This window comes from Scomber scombrus, chromosome 5 (assembly GCF_963691925.1).
Source record: "Scomber scombrus chromosome 5, fScoSco1.1, whole genome shotgun sequence".
NCBI lineage: Eukaryota > Metazoa > Chordata > Actinopteri > Scombriformes > Scombridae > Scomber > Scomber scombrus.
Genome location: NC_084974.1, coordinates 15,082,798 through 15,099,309, shown reverse-complemented (window position 1 = coordinate 15,099,309; position 16,512 = coordinate 15,082,798). Strand labels below are relative to the sequence as shown.

Here is a 16,512-nt window from a genome sequence, read left to right as displayed (position 1 = left end):
CTGCAGCAGTTCTGCTGTTTTGGAAACTGGTGTGTCTTGAATCTGTTGTCCGAAGCCCCTCCTGGGTCGTGTGTCCTTGTTGTCGTCTTCGTTGAGACTGTTGAAGCCCCCTCCCTCTCCTTTCCTCCCTCTCTATCACCTCCCTCTGTTCTCCCGTTAATGATGTCACAACGGAAAATAGCCAATGGAATAGGAGTTCCATCAAACGCCGTTGGCTAGATGGAGATCCACTCTAATGTTTCACAATGAGCTGGAGAAAAAAACTCCACAGCCAGAAACACATTTCTACAAGGAGGTCCAACCTTTTATCGCTAACGTTGAAGCTTCCCAGACATCGATAACAAACCAAGGAGACCCTGGGCAGCGTTAGTGCAGGGAAAACAATCACTTCTGTCCTGACATCCTCGAACACTCAGCTTTAGTGCAATTCAACAATAGTGTGCTATTTGAGATTTCTTCCGCTGTCAGTTTATAGTATCTTGATAGATACAATATCTGTGTTTGTAAGGACAGATAACACACAACATTAGCATTAGACTTCACTATCGATGATATCCATGGCTAGATGTCAAAAAATACATAAAAAATGTGCTTCTCTTGTGAATTGTGAAGTCTAATCATTGATAATATTGCTTTTAATAATAGCTTTACCACAGGCTCAAATCTGCCTGCCCTATTCTGCAGAAAGTTGGATTGATCATTTGTGAAAGCATGACCTGAAACTCCCTGAAACCCAGTTTCCTCTTTCCTGTGTGCAAGCCCACCTCCTGCATGCAATGTGCGGCTCCAGAGAGTTACTTCAGATGTATGGGATATAGGGATTATAACTGCTCTATTGCTTTCTGCCATGGCATGTCGCTCAACTGTTCGCTCATACTATTTTATCCATTCTCAGCAGTGGTATAGGTAATGTGTAGGAAACATATCTGGAAAAAAGGCATCTGCTTCAGCCGAGGTGAGAGATAAACTCAAAAAAGTCACCCTCAAAAAAGGGTGTGGAAGAGGGAATCAAAGATTTCTCTTCCACATTTTCCATTGACCTGCTAAGAGGTAAATAGAGACCGAAGTGTGTCAATAGGACTCTGGAGAGACGGCAATGTGCATTGGAGAGACCGGCATGATACAGAGAGGCTCCGGTGGAGGGAGAAATAGGTCATTATGAGCTCCAACAAAGCAGCTACCGCTCCTAGTCTCTCTGGCAAATAGAAAAGTTTAGAGCCGGGAGATTTATCACCCAGCTGGCAGAAAATATGTGGACACCTGAGCGTTACACTCATATATGACTGCTGAACATCTCATGCTGAAACCATTAACTGGTGCTGAAAATCATACCTTTAGGGTTCCTATATACCCTGATGTACGGTAATACCGTGATATTGTAGACATCATTTTACAATCCAAAAGAAGAACAGGAACCAGAAGTCTAAAATATTATTCTATACAGTAAGATTTCCATTAACTGGAACGAAAGGCCCCCTCTCTCCGCCTAAATATTGAGCTATCTACTTGACATGGTAGGCTACACTATGACAGGATTGTCCACATACTTTTTGCCACATCTCTATCATAATCTGAGATATTTTCTGGAAAAATGGTTATCTATCACTATGATAATAGTTTATATTTGCTTATATGTTTTACTGACTCCAAAACAACATGACCAAATCTTCTTAACTTGTCTTATAACTTAATTTCTCTGAGACCAAATTAATCATTAGATTATATCTAATATAACTAGTAGGGCTGGGCAATATGGACAAAATCAAATATCATAATATTTTTTGACCAAATACCTCAATATCGATATTGCGACAACATTGTAGAGATGATTATTGGTGCTTTCATAAAATATTTACACAATGAGATTTTTGATAAATAATCACCAAAATGTGGATATAATGAGTAAGTGAGTAAAGACAAATTACAACGCAGCTAGAACAGTCTGGTTGTTCAGAAAATTACACTTTACTGTGAAGCAGCCTTTAAAACCAAGAAAAGACAACACTCCATTTCACGATATTGTGATATCCAATATCTAAGATGATATCTAGCCTCACATCATGATGTTGATATGATATATGATATAGGCTAAATGTATTGCCCAGCTCTAATACCCAGCTGTAGTGTTGATTAGGGCTAAAACATGAGCCTTCCTCACACTTGATGTGCCTCTGTGCTCTTTTACTTCTATCGCTCTCTCTGCTTCTCTGTGGCGCTGCTGTCCCAGCGGAGACACAGTAAATCAACAAACAGCAGTGAGAAATGGCACCAGCAGGCTTGGTCTCCATGGCTGCCTGGGCTGAGTCCACTCACCCGCGGGCCCCTTGGGGATAGGTCTCCTCCCATGGTCCTCTCTCCGTGGCACCAGTCTGCCATCTTGTTTTAGTCTTGCTGTGCTAAATCATTCTAGCTCAACATGCACGACCGTCTAGGGGATAACTAGCTGCACATAAAGCAGGACGCTGCTTCATCTCTGGCTGATCAGTTCTCTTGATAAATAGCAGGACTGACTCCGAGGCTGTTATCGTGAGCATAATCTGACTACACGCTGACTGTCTAAATAGAGACACCTGGGGCCAGATGCACAAACGAATAAAAACCATGCATACCTTACTCCATTTCCCGCAGGTAAACTTTAATTTATAAACACAGAATTTGGGCATCTAACGCATTACTTGGGTGGGGGTGAGAGACTGAATCTTTTAGTAAAACATTGTTTGTTCGATTCCAATCAAAGACAAACTCACAAATGTTACACTAATCAATCATTTTGGCATGATTGATTTAGTCATTCTTTAAATTCTTTTAACATTGGAGTCAACACTGGATATCACTGCCGCTGATGGTTCACGAGTCCATATAATGAATTAACGATATGGACACTATAAAGAGCCACACAGCCGTGCGTAATGGTCGTGCGTAATGACAGCTGTTCTGCTGTTGGAGAACCTCGCCAGTGCAACACAATATGTGAAACTGCACTTTCACGTTTGTTTCATTGACAGGTGACAGGCGAAGTGATATGAAAACGGCTGTTTCAGGATGGGTTTTCATCCATGTATGGTCAAGTGTGGGAGTGGATCGTGTGCGTATGTTCATTTTTGGCTTTGTGCGTACACACAGTTTTGGTCAGTGTACAGAGTTTTATGCATCTGGCCCCTCTCTACTTCAATGTAGCTTTGAGAACAAAAAGCACAAACAAAAGAAAGAAAGGATGGAAAAGTGAAACTACTGGCTGTGTTCTTCTTTTTGGTTGCTTTTTTACTTTGATGTCATTTGAGGTAAATGTTTGTCAAAATGTCAAAGTAGTTTTTGGGAATATATGATACAAATGTACAAAAAAATTAAGAAAAATGGAAAGTTTTATGGTTGTGAAAAGCTTTACTTTACTGAATTACTTTATTGACAGAAAAGAAAAAGCGAGAGATAGTAAAGAGAATTTAACCAGCTGCTCCACAGAGCTGCTTTGTGACTGTGTCCGTATTTGTTGGTATTTCTGTTGACGTCCCTTTCTTTAAGGGATCCAGAGCCGGCTTCAGAGTATGTGCAATGACCCTTTGACCCCCCCACCCTCCCCCCAACCTCACCCACCCTCTGAATGACCTTTCATCCAACTCATCTGTTTCTGTATACAGTGAAGACGACCAGTAATGCAGGAGTGGATGAGAACTCTGAGGAACTTGTACCAGAGCGCAGAGCTGCTTCTCACAGCGACGCACCTCCATCCTTCTTGTTTCTGTGATGGAGAGCAAAAACATGAAGCTGGAGACATCAAGGCTATGAATGCGTTTTTGTCACTGGAAGATTTGTCTCGCCTCGCTCCCAAGAGGCCTTTTTCCCATTCAACATACAAACACCACAGGTCTCCATCACTGGTTTTACTGAACTGCTAGCCCGGGAATGCACTATTGATTGGTAAATGAAGATTATGAATAAAGTTTCAAACAAAGAGGAATGATGTTGTTTTGTGGTTCTAATTTGAAGCCATTTCATTAGCATGTAGGCAAATGTAGGATCCAGATTTTATAAATCTTAAAGCAGCCAAAAAAATTAAAGTCAGGACATTTTGGCCTCTGCTGCATCGATTTTGACAATTCTTTTTTAATCAGTCTCAAACTTTATGGATGAACACCTCTTCACAACCTAGCTTTAAAAGTGAGTTACACACACAGGGGAGAGCGAACACTGAGACTGAGTGAGATACACTTGCAGAATAAGAAGTGTAATCCATTAAATCACTTCTTTTTTTCTTTTTTAAAACTTTTATTTTTAAGCATTTGATTCCTGGCATTGTTTTTACTTGCTTTCCAATATGTTTTATCTTCTCTACTTGATAATTTCACCCTTTTCATCTTATTTTATTCCATTCTTTGTAGTTTTGACACCCTGGGTTTATTTAGCTGTAATATCTTGATTCCATGTAAAGCACTTTATAACCTAGTTTTTGAGTGCTCTATGAATAAAAACGTATCTTCTTTTATTGTTATTATATTATATAGACTCCCATGCCTCAGCCTACTGCATCACTGACAAGCTTTCAACTCCACTATCTAACTTCTTGATAGACAAAGGGCCTAATTTACTAAGATCCCAAATAGTGGGTACTAAATTGCGTGCACGGTGCAATAGATTGCGCGTGCCGTTTGCGTGCGTTTTGCGGGTGATCTACTAAGAATAATTGCGTAAATGAAAACAGGTGAAACGGGGTGGACAGCAGTATTTAAATGAGGGTTTTGCGTGTCTTTATGGAGAGTTTGAACGAGCAGAAAGCCTGCAAGTGCAAAATTAAATGTGATCAGGTTCTAGTGGATATATTGAGTTATAACAAAAACAAATATTACCAGAGAAACCGACATATGGGAGAGAATTTGTGACGAAGTCAATGCTGTTAGTAAAACCAAAAATATTCCACTCCAAAATTATTAACACAGGTGGTCCTCTCTACAGTGACAGCAGTCATCTGTGCGCAGTGAGTAGCAGGTTAATACCTGCCTTCAAAGGTATTATTTATAGACGCAGTTAGCGTCAGAAAAAATACCTTCAGGTTTGGTAAATCACAATGCGCATGTTAAATAACATATTTGCATTTTCTCCTCCCTGTATTTTGTGCACTGGGGTTGAAACGCCCCATATTACACATTCATTATGGCAAACGTACTAAATGGACAGCGCGTACTATCTTGCACAGTTGAAAGACGCAAACCTCAGTGCGCTGCGTTAGTAGATCAGCTTGCACATTTTTTGCGGGTGATGTCAAGTTTGCACACGTTTCTACACACGCAAACCTTTAGTAAATCAGGCCCTAAGTGCCTTAAGACCAGTTGATTGGAGTGGCTTGTATAATTGGGGCAATAGCAGTGTCCATAATTGGTAAAATGCTGATTTTTGGATCAGTGGTTAAGGTTAGGGTTAGGTTTAGGCAAATAATGGTTATTGTTTGGTTAAGGCTCCAGGAAATGAAGGTAAGTCTATGTAATATTTCCAAAAGTGACCATGATCTGATGTGCATGTGTGTTCCTCAGTGTGTGTGTTAGCTGTGAATCAGCCATGCGATGTTCAGCCTGCCGAATCCTTTCTCCTGGCTCTTCAACACCTCTCGCCCTCTTCCTCGCTTCATTTTCAGTCCCGTCATCCCTTTTTCCCCCCCTCCCTTTTTCTCTTTGTTGTTGCTTTTAATAGCATCACCATGGAAGTGAGGAGGGGTTGCTAGGTAACTGGCTGGCGTCTGGAAGGCTGTTTGATTGGCAGTCAAACTGACAGACACAGCGGTGGAGTGTGTGACGATTTGTGATTGTGTGTGTTTGTGTCATCTGTATACACTGCATGTAACTGGATTCGTCTTTGCATTCAAAGGTTGTAACGTGAGGATAACATTTAACATTCTCTGAGGATTTCTTTCTTCCCCAACATCTGCAATTTAATTTAGTAGGTGTTTTTCTCTGCATGAATACCCCTTCACCTGCCTTTTATGGTAATTGCAGTGTCAGGGAGCGACTATGGGAATGCATTACATTGAGGAAAAACAGCAGACTTGGAAATGATATGACATCATAGGCCACAGTGGTGACATCTAGAGGATTTGATCTGCTACTGCGGTGCCCTTTCTTACTGCTGGTGATATGACCCACAGATGATGTTAAAAGATGGGTTCACAATTTTTAAAGCCAGTCTTAAAACAACAGTCAGATGCCAAAATGAACATTGAATTAGGTTTTTCTCGCTATAATAATTCCTCCTGTTCATACTGACCATTAGAGGATCCCTTCATCATACACTTTTAAATGCATTTTTGCGTAAAGTGACTGTGTGGACACATTGGGGATTTTGGCCTCCATCACTTACATTGAAAGCGAATTTGAAGGGTATCTTTTAACAGCCAGTATGAATGATAACAGCAAGGAAAATCTCCTTCAGTGTTTATATAAGACACACTTTGAAAAATTGTGAGCTTATCCTTTAAACTGTTCCTGGAAACAATGGCCATCAGTGCTCAGATGTAACACATGAATTTTTGAAAAACCACCCCAAAAAAATGATGTAGCAGTGACACTGAAGCATCTTTTTTTGTTTTTTATTTGTCTCTCAGGGCAATCATTCATCGCATATCACACTTACTCCTCATTTAACCCAGAAAAGTCACAGGTTGAGACTGGAGACAACACGGACGTTTCAGTAAGTCGTTTCCTTGGTTTTCCTGTTATATTAAACAAATATATACAGATATCCCAGGAAGAGCGTCGTAACAATAATTAATCCTTTCCAATAATAACAATAAATTTAATAAATACTCAGTGTTCTTAACCACACGAGGAGAATGAGTTTGGGCTCACTCTTCTAACATGTATGGGATTGTCTTCATCCCATACAGATAATAATACACACACGCATATTCACACACACACACACACACACACACACACACACACGCTCACTTAGAGAAATTTGCACAGTCAAGTAAATACCATCTGCAAGTTAACCGTCCACTGTACGAAAACAACTCCGGAGATGAAAGTTGATTTGTCAGCTGTGACTAGAGCGCTATGTGCCGAGTCCAATCGTCCGCAGAGAGACTAACTAGTTGCACAACATGGCTCCTAAAGTGCCACTGATGTTGAATACAGCAGGTGAGGGGAGGAGATCCAAACAGTCCTAGATGAGCATGAGGTTGAAGTTGTTTTATGGAGAACAGGTAGCATTTTATCCTTCCTTTCCTTTTTGTGTCCATCTCAGAGATCCATTCAGAGTGCTACTGACTGCTAGTGGGGAATGTTTTCATCGAAACATGAAGAAGACAAACTGATGTGTAGCAACCTGTGGACTTATTTCGACCAAGTATTGCCTATATCGTACAGCGAACCATTCACACATAAAATGACATGCACTTAAAAAGCACCAGCACGCAAAAATGAACCCATTTTGTTCAGTTATATATACACATTCACACAAAGAAAAAAACACACCTGGTCTGCCAAACCAATAGAAAAAACATATTTTTTGCTAAGAGGTTACAGCAGGGATGGTGCGAGCACTGAGAAAATAAAACTCTGTTTTTACTGTACAAGGCTGAGGATAATAACCAGTCCACCAGTGCTGTGAGAAAAGGCTTTTTCCTGTCTCAGTCTCGGAGGGAAGAGGACGATGACCCCCATGCAGAGAGACGACACATGAGGATGAAGGCAGAGCTGATGTTGCACAAAGCTCTGACGAAGGAGAGTTTCAGGGAGACGTTTGTGCACCGGCAGAACAAACGGCGTGCAAAATAAGAACAAGGACACTCTCTAATAAGAATTTCAAACAGTTTAAACAGCTCCTCTGCTTGTCAAGCAAACAACCCCAAAACAACCAATGTTAGGTGAAATAGTGAATGAATGTTTTTGTGCGGTCTTTGGATAAGTGCGGTGTGATAAGTGGAATGAGGGCAGTTACACAGACAGGCAAAAGCACAGGCAGATGGATCAAAACGAACAGTAAGCAAAGTCAAAAAGTGGCTTTTTGAGTACTTGAATGGCTTTTGAGGGTTGTAGTAGTCTTGAAGGAAATGAAGCCTGGTCATGGGGTGCTAAGTAAGTGAACTGGGAGAAGGAGGCGATGGTTTCCTAAAGGAGAACGTGGGTAAGGTAGGTGGGTGAGCACACTACAAGGCTTTTAAGAGGCCTCATGGACCCTTAGTGTCGTGCAGGTAAGTGAGCACTACAGGGGAAAGGCTTCTTGCTCATTAGGACACTCGGTTGAAGGGCACACGAGAGGGATGGCTTCCAGTAAATGCCTCAAAACAAACGTCAGTGAGTACACTCGCTCGGCTCAGACATCAGTAGGTATTCCTCACTGTCTCCTACTGTCATGGGAACAGGTTTGTACACAAAAACTTGGAAATATTCGACGTCTGCTCCTCACTACGAGTACTGCTGTCCACACAGAGTGGCAGGCTGCATCTTTCCACACAGAGGGACAGTTTGGTCCGAACTCTGGCCCTCCACGTCCATGTCCATCAGGTTCGGCTTTGCCGTGCTGGCACTGCTGTCCCCAGATCCGAGGGGGCTGTCGCAGCTGCTGCCCGGTGAGGAGCTCAGGGTTCGGGAGAGAGAGCCCAGCTTCCAGGGGTCGGCTCTCATCTTCACCGGGGTGGGCCGAGGCCGCGGGGCGAACTCGAGCGTCTTGGGTCTCTCCAGGGGGCTGATGAGGCAGTGAGGATCCGGGTCAGGGATCGGTGGAGCGGGGGCTTTACGCCGATGAGGGATCGGGAAGAGGGTGGAGGGATCAGGGAGTCGAGGAATGTCCAGAGTGTCCTGTGTGCCTGAATAATGAACGAGAGAGAGTGTTAACAGCGTGAGCTCATTAACTAAAGTGTGTATCATTCATAACCAGGATATTAATGTGTTGTTCCTGCATGCCAAGAAGAGAAATCAGACCCTTGAAAATTGCTTGAGATCAGTAATGCATCACAGTTAACCTCATTTTGTTTTTATTTGTCATTAAAGCAAAATTATCATGGATGTGGTTTGGAGCAGGGAGTTTTTGAAAACTCTTTTTTGTGCTTGTATGAATTTCTGTTTCAAACTGATGCACACAAAAGTGAAATCATGCAAAAGAAAATGTTTAGTTTCTGTAAAACTGTGAACTGTACTTTTGTTGAAAATGAAGCATTTCTTTCACAGATCTTCATCAGGCTTCAAACATCTTTACAGAGGATGCAAAATGAGACAAACTATACATCTCATCTGAAAATTGTCTTCATGAAACATCCAATGATAGTTTGGTATTTTCTTGAATGAACAAAGATTCCCACAAGCACTTAAACGCATCAAATGGGAAAAAATGTCAAAGCAGTTCTTCATCTCAGCAGCATTATCACATAACTATAGCATAATTTATCTTACAATCTCTAAAGAAAGAAGATGAGGAACATCACGCAATATGAATGAAAGATAAATGACAGCTTCTAATGCACCTTGTGGCGAGATTTGTTTTGTCAACCTCTTAATCAAGTTTTCAAAGGATACTGGTGATTGGTCGTCACTCTCTAAACTATCAATTGGCAAGATTATTGATTCTTTCATGTCTTTCAGGTTATATTTTATTGTGCTATATGTAATTGTTGTATGTAGAATGTATATATTCATGTTAATTACTGTATTTTACACTGCACACGTTTGTTGAGGTCAACCTTATAAAAGAGATACCTCCATGCTAGAAAACGTTAAAAATGTAGTGACTATTTGTACAAACATTCATGGTCCATAGACGATTAATTGTCATATATTTTTGATCCTCTAAATTTCTACACCTACCACCACCAGGAGGTTAAAGTTTACTCTAATCCAGTGAAATACATCAGCTCTACACTCTCTGCCTTGTTAGTAAATAGACTAAAAACAGTCACATGTGCCTTTAACATAGTAAAAAGCATAATTTGTCTCTTACCTTTATTAGCTGTAGAGCTCGCCACCCTGGGAGGAGGAGGCATGGGCATGCTTCCATCTGACGGCGTCCTGTGATGTCCTAGAGTTTGGGCTCGGGGCCGTATTGCTCCGTCTGACGGGGTGCGTCTGTGTCCTCTATTCAGGGCCATGGCTGCAGACACGTGGGTGGGTGTGAGCGACTGGTTGGGCTCCTTCTTGAAGCTCTCCGCCCGTAGGTCCAACAGCGGGTTTAAGGTAGAAGCTGGTGGTGCTGCCGGTGTTTTAACCCCCGTCATCGGGGTCAGGGGATACTCTTCTGGGTCAGAGGGAAGGAGGGACTTTGTGGAGTTGCAGTCAGACAAAGAGGACAAAGAGAGGAGTGTGACGGAGGGAGAGGGGTCTAGGCAGGGGAGCGCTGAATCGTGTCTGGAGAGGGAGAGGGAGAGGTTTCGGCTGGGTGGAGAGGTGCTGCGACGGAAACGTCCAGTCCGCTGGAACAGACCGTCCTTCTTCTTCCGCTGCTCTTCTCTGAGGTCCTGCTCATCTTGAAGCACCTGAAAACAACATCAGGTCACATTAAGACTCTGTAGGAGTGCAGAGCTGTAATCTTATTCAAATAAAATCAGCTGAAAAACATTACAACAGTGAAACATTAGAGCTGGGGTTATTTGAACTGAAATTTGCTGCTGATTATTACTTTGATGATCACTTCCTCCCCCTGCAAAAGCAACAACAACAACAACAAACGATCACTTTACTTTCATTGATCCTCTCACTGTACTGAGACTCATTTGCCTCAACAACAGACGCAAATCGTCGGCCAATGCTGATTCGACAGCGTCCCACATTTCCTGCAGATCTTTTGGCAGCTCATTCAAACATCCTGTTCTAGCTCAAATCAAAGAAGGTGATCTTTTAGTGTGAGGTCTGGACACTGTGGAGGTGATTTGAGCGACATCACTCATATGTTTCTGTTAACATTGTGACGAAGCTTTTGGGATACAGTGTCGTTGTGTTGGAAATACACCTGCTCAGCAACAATATTTTGATTTGAACCATTTACGTTTGATTATAATCTGAGCCAAGAGAAATACTAACAGCTTGTACTGTTGATAGTCTGTGCAAACAGAGCAAGTAGCTAATAAAGTGACTAATAAATGACTGTATTTAATGTATTTAACATCCTCTAAGCTATGTTTTTTTGCAGACAGGGTAATGAAATAAAAAAGACTCAATAAAAACATTTTTTTTAATTTCCTTTTTGTGGCAGTTTGTGATTTTGGTGCATGAAATATTAACTCTGGAACAGTTTATTAGCAATTTCATGTTTGGTAATTAAGATGTAGTTTGTTTAACTTTGGTGAAAAATAGTCCACTGCTTTGTTTGCTTATTCAGTCTAGAGTGTTTATATTAGTGTTCGCAGTATTTGTGTTCACATTTGATTTTATCATTAATATTTTTAGTCTTAGATGCAACTATGTATGTAAAATGTATGAAGAACATGAAGTCTTAACTTTAATATTCTGGCTGAAGGGTCATGCAAACTTACATTTTCCACCTTCCTTGTAGAGATTTAAGCGCAGTAAAACATTGTTTATCTTCTTGTATCCCAAAGCTTTTCAAATAAAGTTAAATTTACAAAACTAATTTTAAAGTTTATTTTTAAGTGCTAACGGCATTGAGATTTTCAACCTAGCTGTATTCATTTACAGTGATTAAAAAATGTATGTTATTGTTTTATCTACTCACTGTGGTATTATATATTAGTCATGACAGCCATAACAATGAGAATGCCTTTAAAATTCTGATTCAAAGATGCAGTGTGTAGAATTTAGTGGCAGAAATGGAATAAAATATGAATGCGTATGCTTTAATTAGTGTATAATCACCTGAAAATAAGAATTGTTGTGTTTTAACATAACCTTAGAATGAGCCCTTCTACATAGAGAAGGGCCTCTTCCATGCAACATCACTGCAAGATGCCACTAAATGCTACCTCAATTTTAAATGACGGCCCACGTTGTTTTGTCCCTTTGTTCATTCGCAGTTTTTCTTACCTGCAGTTTCCCCAGCTGCAGCAGGTCTTGTCCAAGGGCCACAGACGCGAGCAATGACGCACAACCTAACAACAACATATCGCTCTTCTTCCTCTGGCTGCAGCGACGGAGAGAGTCCTGGTAGCTCACCCCTGTCCCCAGGCCGCCGGGCCCCTGACAGGAGCTTGTGTTAGACACCCCAACAGGAGGCACTGTGTTGGGCCCCAGACTGCCCCACAGGGACCCTGAGTCCTCAGCAGCCCCATTACTGCTGGTCTCTGAGGGCAGCAGGGACCCTGGTGACTCCTCAAACTCACAGCACTCCTCTGTTAGAGACAGGAGAAAATGGGTGAGATGATGTTGATATTTGGGTGTTTGTCGCTAACTTGCTCTCAGTGACAGATCCAGACTCACCCATTTCATTGAGGCTGGAGAAGCCAGCGGTCATGGGTGCATGTTTGGGGGACTTGCCGAGGTTTGGTGCACTGGACGACCAAACTTTAGATCCCTCAGCCAGCGATTTCAGTCTGCAAACAGAGATAGTAAAAATTAAAAAAAATTTAAATTGTTTACCAGAATCAGAATCAAACTTCATTAAATAACTACACACATACAAGGAATTTGTTTTAGTGAGGTAAAATTAAGAAATAAGATAGCAAGAATAAAATGAAATACTTAAAGAAGAGAGAAAGTAGTTACGAAGAAAATCTAAATCTAAAATATATACAAAAATATATGTATATATGTATGTATACTGTTATTTCTGCACACTATCAGTAATGTTGCCAGATAAAGTCCAGTGCAATCAGCTGTTTAGATGAGAAAACTCATTTATACATTATTAGTTATATTATTAATATGATAATAATAATATTATATAATTAAGTCAGCAGATGCTACAAACAAACTTTTTTCAGATAGAATGGATCTGAAGTTTCATATAATGAAGACAGTAATCTTAACACCACATCGATTTTTTCCCACCAATTTTCAAGAGACAATTGCTCTGCTTCACACTGTGATAAGATATTGATTGAAAGTTTCTGTTTCTATGTGTTACGACCAATAATTTGTCCATAAAAATATGAGAAAAAAGGGAGTTTCTCCTCGTCTGTCATAACAGTTATGTCAGTGGGTGAACAGAAAAAAACAGCCTTGTGATCCAGTTTTTGTCACAGCAGTTTTATCGGGTACATTGTGTTCTGTGATATTAGATAATATTTCAAACATATTGTCAGAAATACCTGATTGAAATCAATATACAATGAGATGTATATAGATATACTTTCTGCTGTATTTACTTACTGATGTGGGTAGATTTCTAACAAAAAATAGTGGCAATCACACCTGTTGTAAATTAGCTAATCGGCCAATGATATAGACAAATAGATTCTGTTCATAATATTATAATCTTTGTTTTTAATACTAGTAGGTAACATTTTCTAGCCAAAGAAAACTGTCAATCACTCGTTCTCACTTCATTAACAATGTTAAATACTTGCTTTTCATTCACAACTGGGACATAAACAAACTGTGCACATACTTTTCCTCCCCGCCGACCCTCTCTTTCTGGTGGGTGGAGCTCGGCCCCCAGGTGCGTCCTTTCTTCTTACTGGCTGACAGGTCTTCCTTCTTGCACACAGCGCTGCGGCCCCACGTCTTACTGCCATCGCTGGGTGTCACTGTCAGACAGAACAAACATCATATAAGTATTCAGAAACCCATCTGACATTCCTACTGCATCTCTGCACTTTGACTATTTGGGTGTTCACACTCACATCTTATGGCTCTCAGGCGGGGGATGACCCCCGGGCTGGCGGGCGGGGTGGTGGTCTCGCTCCCCTGGGTCTTCCTCTTGTCCACGCTGGGAGACGCTTGAACTGTGATCTTATGCTCGAAGCCTGCAGGAAACAAGAAGAGAGAAAATGTTACATAAATCATTAATAAATGTTCAAGAATATTCATTATATCTAATTTTGGGAACACGCACACAGGAAGTGCAAACCACTACAACCATTATATGATGCATACTAGGTTGGAAAATATTGCAGATGTGTAATAAAATAACCAACATAACATGTACAAATTTCCTACATGCATTTCTAAAACAATTAGTCTATTAATCAGTTAACTTTATGAATACAACATTTTTATTTATTTATTCTAATTTCATTAATCAAGTAAAACTATCAAATATATGCTTGTATGAGCTTCAGATATACTGCATGTGTTTGTGGTCTTAATAAAATAGTGTGTCATGCAGTGGTGGAAAATAACTCATTACATTTACTGAAGTACTGAACTTAAGCACAATGTTGAAGTACTTGTACATTTGGAGTGGCCCGATCCCTAATTTGGGAACCACTGGACTAAAGTACCTAACTGTAAAGTAGTTCCACCTCCAGCAACTACAACAGTGGCATGCTGCTCTAACACTGATGCTTCAGTATTAATAATCTAATGATGTCATTTATAATAAAATATCAATCAGAGGGATGAAATGAGTACTTTAACTTTAATACTTAAGTACGTTTTACTGCTAATACTTTTTACATTTCAATGAGGGGATGACCACACACTAAGGTACAATTATTTTGCCGTATCACTGTATTTCAACAAAACTTGCTCTGTTGTCTGATCTCTTATAGCAGCTTGTGTCCTAGAAACTGGGGAAAAAACACAATGTAGAAAGATATGGCTTTAAATTGGGAGTTTTTCCAGTTTTGTGCCCCTGAGTCATGTAATTTAAACAGTCTGACTGCAGTTGTTTGTTTCACCCACCAGAGGGCAGACTGATGCAGTTACTGTCTCTGCCCAGCTTCAGCAGTCTGCTCTTCTTGAAGTGTCCCTTTCTTTTCTTGACACTGGGTTTCTCCTGGTACATCTGGTGGATGATGATGTTCAGCTCTCGCTCCACGATGTCAATCTCTCTGTCCGCCAGCTCCTGCTCCCTCCTCTTCAGCTGTTCCTCCTGTTCCCTCTGTTCCTCCGCTGCTCGGGCCAATGCCTCCTCCCAAGATCTTAGCTCCTGCAGAGAGGAAGAAGGATGTGGAGGTTGTTAGCATAGCAGCACCTCCCCTAACACCTCTTTTGTCAAAAGGCTTGTTGCTAAGGTAAATCTAATTTGCAGTAACACCTCAGACAGATAGTGACATGGTGAGATTCCTCCTATCGTCGATATGAAATGTGACATCCTCTCCTAACAGCAGAAAATAGACTACTGAAACACAGATAAAAGTCCTGAGAAATACATCTATCATCTTGCAGCACTTCTTTCTTAACTCTAAAAATAAATATTCTGTAGACTGAAGCTGAACATTTATTAAGTTGTAGTCTTTTTGCTGTCCGAAGGCTGTAAAATATACATGTGTAACATTCAATCCAAACAGTGTCTCTCCAGAGAAAAAGAAACCTCACCAACACCTGTGAACATGTTTCCTGAGTTCTCACCTTTTCTTTGGCCCGCAGCTCGTCAAACATCTGCTGGATCTCTAGCCTCCAGTCCTCTTGTAAGGAGTGGAAAGACTCCAGGGGCATCTGGAACATGGCCGACTGCTCGATGGCCAGCAGTCGCCGCAGGATGCTGGTGAAGGAGGGCCTGCTGTGGGGGTTGGGGCTCCAGCACTCTGAGGAAGAAGAGAAAAGACAAGAGGGAAAGACGCATGAGTGACTTTTGAATTACAGAAACAAGTTAGTGTTATGTATTATGCTTTATATAACCAGTTTAGAGGTTATACTACTACTACTACTATACTAAACTACTATAGTCTGTGCAGTCCATATGATGGAGGTTCAGCTCCATTTCCATTTATTATAGTATTATTAGTATTATAACTAGTAAATAAACAGTTAATAAATTGTTTATATCACATATAATGTAGTTGTAAGCAGATATAACTTAATAAACACTTGGAAATGTCCTTATATCTGCTCATAAATGCTAAATAGAGGTATTTTAAGTAAAGTGTTACCAGTGAAATGTATATTTTTCTGTTTATTGTGCAACAAAAGAAACTTTTTTCTATTACAACTGACTTCACTATGTTCGTTTTGTTTATAAGGCAAGCCTCTTATGTCCTGCTCTGGCTTCTTTTATATTATCCAGATATATGACTGGTGTCAGTTTCCATTCACAAAACCCAGTTTTATGGCTCACATTAAACGACATAAAAAGGCGTAATCCTGGTATACTGCACAGTTTCAGCTAACAGACCAGGTCCCTGTTGCTCAAAGGATAAGGCATGTTTTTCTTATTGTCAACAAATGACATGAAAAAAGGTAAAGTCCTTAATTTCAAAATAATGACTTAATCATTTGTAGGAAGCCTTAGTGAAGCATAGGTGTTCAACTGGTACACTCCAATTAATTGTTATTATGACCCATAGTCAGTGCACAGCAGGTCAGCTACAGGCAACAATTCAACATACTGTATATGATCAACAAAGTTTCAAATCAAAAATACATAATGATTTAATATTTAACTGGGTTTAAATTTAACTTTTCTTTTAGAGAAAATAGTATTTTTTGTATTATTAGTACCAAATTACATTGTTCTTTTTTAGGAAAATTAAGGAGC

General features: G+C 40.5%; 1 protein-coding gene across 1 annotated transcript in view; it reads right to left on the bottom strand.

The window, feature by feature from the left end:
- Window positions 1-6,557: 6,557 nt before the first annotated feature.
- The window catches only part of map3k10 (mitogen-activated protein kinase kinase kinase 10), a 35,883-nt gene continuing 25,928 nt past the window's right edge, over window positions 6,558-16,512 (bottom strand). The window contains exons 4-11 of the mRNA XM_062419639.1: window positions 15,387-15,562; window positions 14,718-14,964; window positions 13,715-13,837; window positions 13,480-13,618; window positions 12,351-12,463; window positions 11,958-12,262; window positions 9,922-10,453; window positions 6,558-8,794 (exon numbers count right to left, since the gene is read on the bottom strand). Coding sequence (XP_062275623.1) covers window positions 8,394-8,794; window positions 9,922-10,453; window positions 11,958-12,262; window positions 12,351-12,463; window positions 13,480-13,618; window positions 13,715-13,837; window positions 14,718-14,964; window positions 15,387-15,562 — 2,036 coding nt within the window. The 3' untranslated portion in view covers window positions 6,558-8,393. The remainder of the gene's footprint in view (window positions 8,795-9,921; window positions 10,454-11,957; window positions 12,263-12,350; window positions 12,464-13,479; window positions 13,619-13,714; window positions 13,838-14,717; window positions 14,965-15,386; window positions 15,563-16,512) is intronic.